The sequence below is a fragment of the Nematolebias whitei genome, chromosome 22 (genome assembly GCF_014905685.2).
Source record: "Nematolebias whitei isolate Nwh7 chromosome 22, NemWhi1, whole genome shotgun sequence".
Classification (NCBI taxonomy): Eukaryota; Metazoa; Chordata; class Actinopteri; order Cyprinodontiformes; family Rivulidae; genus Nematolebias; species Nematolebias whitei.
Window position 1 is genome coordinate 31,356,695 of NC_056519.1, and position 6,240 is coordinate 31,362,934.

Here is a 6,240-nt window from a genome sequence, read left to right on the forward strand (position 1 = left end):
AGGCCCATGATCACTCTGGATGAACTGCAGAGATCTACAGCTGAGGTCAAGTCAAGTCAAGTCATATTTATTTATAGAGCACAATTTAAAACAGATAGACTGTTATCAAAGTGCTTAACACTAAGGGTAACACTGAGAAATAAAAAGCAGTAAGAATATACCTTAAAAATTAAAACAACAGCATTAAAATGAAGACATGGAACAAGATATACTAAATCAACTCACACAGTATGAAACGCCAGAGAGAACAGATGTTTTTAGCAGGGATTTGAACACAGGAAGGGAGGTGGCATGCCTAATGTTGGGGGGTAGGTTGTTCCACAGTTTGGGACCCATGACTGAAAACGCCCGATCTCCTCGGAGCTTCAGTCGTGTTTTTGGAACAACCAAAAGCAGCTGATCGGATGATCTCAGAGCCCAAGAGGGAACATATGGTTCCAGTAGCTCAGAGAGGTAGATGGGTGCGAGGCCATTTAGGCACTTATAGGTGGGAGAGTCTGTCCATAGGACAACAATCAGTCGTACACTGCACAAATCTGGCCTTTATGGAAGAGTGGCAAGAAGAAAGCCATTTCTCAAAGATATCCATAAAAAGTGTTGTTTAAAGTTTGACACGAGCACCTGGGAGACACCAACCATGTGGAAGAAGGTGCTCTGGTCAGATGAAACCAAAATCCAACTGTTTGGCCACAATGCAAAACGATATGTTTGGTGTAAAAGCAACACAGCTCATCACCCTGAACACACCATCCCCACTGTCAAACATGGTGGTGGCAGCATCATGGTTTGGGCCTGCTTTTTGTCAGCAGGGACAGGGAAGATGGTCAGAATTGATGGAAGATGGATGGGTCCAAATACAGGACAATTCTGGAAGAAAACCTGTTTGAGTCTGCAAGAGACCTGAGACTGGGACGGAGATTTATCTTCCAACAAGACAATGATCCAAAACATAAAGACACATCTACAATGGAATGGTTCACAAATAAACGTATCCAAGTGTTGGAATGGCCAAGTCAAAGTCCAGACCTGAATCCAATCGAGAATCTGTGGAAAGAGTTGAAGACTGCTGTTCACAAACGCTCTCCATCCAACCTCACTGAGCTCCAGCTGTTCAGCAGGAAGAATGGGCAGAACTTCAGTGTCTCCATGTGTAAAACTGATAGAGACAAACCCCAAGAGACTTGCAGCTGGAACTGCAGCAAAAGGAGGCGCTACAAAGTATTAACGCAAGGGGTCGAATAATATTGCACACTCCACTTTTCAGTTTTTTATTTGTTAAAAAAGTTTGACACATCCAATAAATTTCATTCCACTTCACGATTGTGTCCCACTTGTTGTTGATTCTTCACAAAAAATTAAAATTTTATATCTTTATGTTTGAAGCCTGAAATGTGGCAAAAGGTTGAAAAGTTCAAGGGGGCCGAATACTTTTGCAAGGCACTGTAAATACTAAAATAAACTACTACTTGCTACTATTCCTACTTCACAGTTTTTCACTTATGACGGGGCTTCAATTCAATTCAGTTTATTTATATAGTGCCAAGTCACAACTGAAGTCATCTCTCTGAACTGAAATATACGAATCCCCCTTGATAACTGAGGGACTACTGTATTGGAGTTCCTGATTTGTCGATTGAAGGTTATGGTTAGTAATAGTGATAGCCAAATTGCTAATGGAGGTGCTGAAGCTGGACAAGTCACCGCTGGCTGACCACGTACACCATGCAGTAGAGGCTCAGATGATTAATCAAGAGTTATCTTGGCCAGGCTGCATTATTATCAAGATTGTGTGGAGATATTACAATGAGCATGAAGTGGTGGCCCGATCCACTTCAAAGAATCATCCATATTCATCACAGCTGAATGCACATCAAGCATGGCAAAGGCACGAGCAGCATTCACGAAGGGAGGCGACTCTAGCGGAACCAACCAGGTGTCTAGTATGGACTTCTTTTTCCTGGAAGGCTTCGCATCATGCATGGAGGGATGGACAAGGTGTTCGCCGACTTCGTTAAAGTGATGGAATACATCAAGAAGAATGTCATCTCAGCAACAGGGTGGAGGGCGATTGTACAGTGTTAACGCTCAAAATTGATTACCATAAGTTCTGGTATATAGTACACACCCTAATATGGGAACGTTTTTCTTTTTTATTATTATTATTATTATTATTTCTAGGGTAAGCACAATTGTGTGGATTCTCAGTTGACAGTGGTTTTTGTTCTCTCCGTGTTTTGGCAGGAGAGAGTGGTGGGCTTATATCAGATCAGTTTTTTGGGGGTATTTTGTTTCTTTTGTCAGGTATTGGCTTGTGATATTCTGTGTAAATTATTTCTTGCTGTTCAACCATGACCAGCTCTAAGGATGTTAGCAACTGTAATGGCCGTCCACTTAATTGTGTAAGCTGGAATGTGAAATCCCTTAATGGTCCTGTAAAATTCTGAAAAATTATGTCACACTTGAAGCTGCTGAACACTGGTATTGCCTTATTACAAGAGACCCACGTGCATTCTGCAGACAGTGGAAAGATTGTTAAAAATTGATCTCGTCAGGTGTTTCAATCCAGTTTTCAATCCAAATCAAGAGGGGTAGCTATTATAGTTGTCAAGCAGGTGCAATTTACAACCTCAAGTGTGCATGCTGATACTGCCGGGCGGTACGTTATAGTGATGGGGAAGTTATACACACGGCCAGTGATCTTGGTTTCAGCATGAGGGCATAGACTGCCTTTAGCTTTTCAGCTAGCACACTTGTATTGCGAGCTGCTAGCTTAGCGTTGCGTCAGTACCTACAAGTGTGTTTGGGGGTGTGTGTGCACAGTTCGATAGCCAGGGCACTCGGTTCTTGTAATGGTAGGAGAAACACTGAATATATTTATTTCCTGCAGTGGTTAAAGGGTGTGGCCAGGGCAGCTTGCATAGGCGTAGCCAGGATTTTATGAGGGGCGGTTCGTTTGAAGAAAAAGTGGACCTGTAGGACTACTCTGATTGGTTCATTGGCGGTGGTACACATAACTTCAAATGTGTAAACAAGCTAATTAGCTAGCTAGTTAAAACACTGCTGTGTGAGGTAAATCTGTGTTACCAAATAGGCGGTTGTGAGTGGAGAAAGAGCAACACACTGAGAGGGGAATAGCGTGTGTGTCCAGTCTTCTATTCAGAACTCATCCCAGACACGAACGAACACTTCGGTACTCCCGAGTCCCGCCCGAACATACACAAAAAAAAAAAAAAAACACCGAAGAAGAATGAAAGACGTCATCCTCTTAAAGGCACAGTACCACTCCTTAACTCTAACAACATAAATGCAAACTAAGCCCGCAAATAATAACATTACTTCAATTGCAAAAATAACTCATCTTTTTACTTTGCTTTGTTAGACATTGTTTTTTATGAATGAAATTAATGAATTGAAAAATACAATACAATCCACATCTACACATAAAAAAATGACACTATAGAGTAAGATAACATCAAACGGTACTACTTTAAATACACAAATGAACAGTTGAATCAAAAACCACAATGTAATTTTACCGTTTGAATCCACCGTGTTGCCTTCCAAGCCAGGACAGAGTGAACGTCGTCTTCACCTCGCAGTTCTATATCTCGCGGGAGTTGTAGGTGGGACTTCATTGGCAAAGTGGGCGGTTCGTTCGAACCCCCCGAACCCCCCCTGGCTACGCGCATGGCTTGGCAAACTTAGAGGTGTCCCAGTTGGTGCATAACTGGCCATTTCATAATTATCTTGTGGCTTCACAAATCTTATCACATATTTTGAACTTTTGTAAATATGGGGAGGTGCAAAAATCCAGATGTGGGCGTGGCAAATTTCTTTGCTCGCGCCATCTTGATATCAGTGCCTCGGCCTACTTTAACGAACAATACCAGTATGTGTATGAAATTTTGTCAATTGCCATTAATATTGACATCCAACACTTTTCAAAACTTTTTAAACCTTTCAAAGATTTTGAACTTTTTTTGCAAAATAAATTAAACTTACTGCAACTCTTTTTGGTACATTATAAGTTGGTTTTGGTGTATTTGGTAGATTATAAATTGAAATAGTCGTGAGGGCCAAACAATAAAAGAAAAGAAAAATGTATACATGTTTTTTTCGTTTATTGTTTGTCCCTCACAGCTACGACCCTTTTCTCTCAAATCCCCCCAGTCCGCCAAGAGTGTACAGCCAATCTTTTGCAGATTTAGTTTCAGTATATTTCAGCTCAAACTTTGCTTTTCAAAACTAAAAGGGAAGAGTCTTGAACTTGTATTTCTATAATAAAACACTGTAGAAACTAAAATATTAGTCTTCTGCTATCACATTTTAAATATTTTTTTGAATTATGTTTACACTGCGACTGTTGGACTCTGTGTAAAACTATAATTAACTTAGCAGTCATTGAACAAGAGAATGTATGTGGTTACCATGATGAGCCACTGGTAGCTGTAACAAATATTTTGATCTCGATTCTCTTTGCGCTTATTTTACAGTTCAGATAGCTTATGTTAATCCAGTTATAATAGTTTTGGGAAGAAGCAACATCATAGGCATGCTTCAATAGTTCTGTAGAAAGTTTCTAGCTTCCATTGTGTTTGTGTAGTAAGCTAACTTTGTTTTTCATTAAATCCATTTATAAGAATGTTCACTTTTTTGTAGTTAAACTATCTCTGTGGAATTTGGACTAAAGCACATTAGATAAAAAGTTGTAACATGTCTACATCAAAGTGCAGGCTATAATGTCTGAAGTTATCATTTTTCACTGGTGCTATGTCTAATGCCTGACATTGTGCTTCAGGTGGCCTGTGACCTGCTGCGGAGAATCATTCGCATCTTGTATCTCAGCAAGAGGCTGCAGGGGCAGCTGCAGGGGGGCATCAGGGAGATCACCAAGGCTGCTCAAAGCCTCAATGAACTGGGTAGGCCTATTCATATTTCATATCCACATTCTTCAGAGGCTGTGGCTTTCACAGTAACACAGCTGTTTAACTCTTAAACTATATTACTCTGTAAAAAAAACATTTTTTTCTTAAAAAAACAAAAACAAAATATACACACACACAGTGCCTTGTGAAAGTATTCGGCCCCCTTGAACTTTTCAACCTTTTGCCACATTCCAGGCTTCAAACATAAAGATATAAAATTTTAATTTTTTGTGAAGAATCAACAACAAGTGGGACACAATCGTGAAGTGGAATGAAATTTATTGGATGTGTCAAAAACTTTTTTAACAAATAAAAACTGAAAAGAGCGGCATGCAATATTATTGGGCCCCCTTGCGTTAATACTTTGTAGCGCCTCCTTTTGCTGCAGTTCCAGCTGCAAGTCTCTTGGGGTTTGTCTCTATCAGTTTTACACATGGAGACACTGAAGTTCTGCCCATTCTTCCTGCTGAACAGCTGGAGCTCAGTGAGGTTGGATGGAGAGCGTTTGTGAACAGCAGTCTTCAACTCTTTCCACAGATTCTCGATTGGATTCAGGTCTGGACTTTGACTTGGCCATTCCAACACCTGGATACGTTTATTTGTGAACCACTCCATTGTAGATTTGGCTTTATGTTTTGGATCATTGTCTTGTTGGAAGATAAATCTCCGTCCCAGTCTCAGGTCTCTTGCAGACTCAAACAGGTTTTCTTCCAGAATTGTCCTGTATTTGGACCCATCCATCTTCCATCAATTCTGACCATCTTCCCTGTCCCTGCTGACAAAAAGCAGGCCCAAACCATGATGCTGCCACCACCATGTTTGACAGTGGGGATGGTGTGTTCAGGGTGATGAGCTGTGTTGCTTTTACACCAAACATATCGTTTTGCATTGTGGCCAAACAGTTGGATTTTGGTTTCATCTGACCAGAGCACCTTCTTCCACATGGTTGGTGTCTCCCAGGTGCTCGTGTCAAACTTTAAACAACACTTTTTATGGATATCTTTGAGAAATGGCTTTCTTCTTGCCACTCTTCCATAAAGGCCAGATTTGTGCAGTGTACGACTGATTGTTGTCCTATGGACAGACTCTCCCACCTCAGCTGTAGATCTCTGCAGTTCATCCAGAGTGATCATGGGCCTCTTGGCTGCATCTCTGATCAGTCTTCTCCTTGTTCCAGATGAAAGTTTAGAGGGACGGCCGGGTCTTGGTAGATTTGCAGTGGTCTCATACTCCTTCCATTCAATATGATTGCTTGCACAGTGCTCCTTGGGATGTTTAAAGCTTGGGAAATCTTTTTGTATCCAAATCCAGCTTT

The 6,240-nt window shown here is 40.9% G+C and overlaps 1 protein-coding gene across 1 annotated transcript in view; it reads left to right on the forward strand.

Annotated features, from left to right (window-relative positions):
* Window positions 1–4,996, forward strand: part of LOC119428134 (conserved oligomeric Golgi complex subunit 5-like) — a 47,174-nt gene extending 42,178 nt beyond the window's left edge. Inside the window, exon 8 of the mRNA XM_037695771.1 lies at window positions 4,799–4,996. Coding sequence (XP_037551699.1) covers window positions 4,799–4,996 — 198 coding nt within the window. The remainder of the gene's footprint in view (window positions 1–4,798) is intronic.
* Window positions 4,997–6,240: the final 1,244 nt, after the last annotated feature.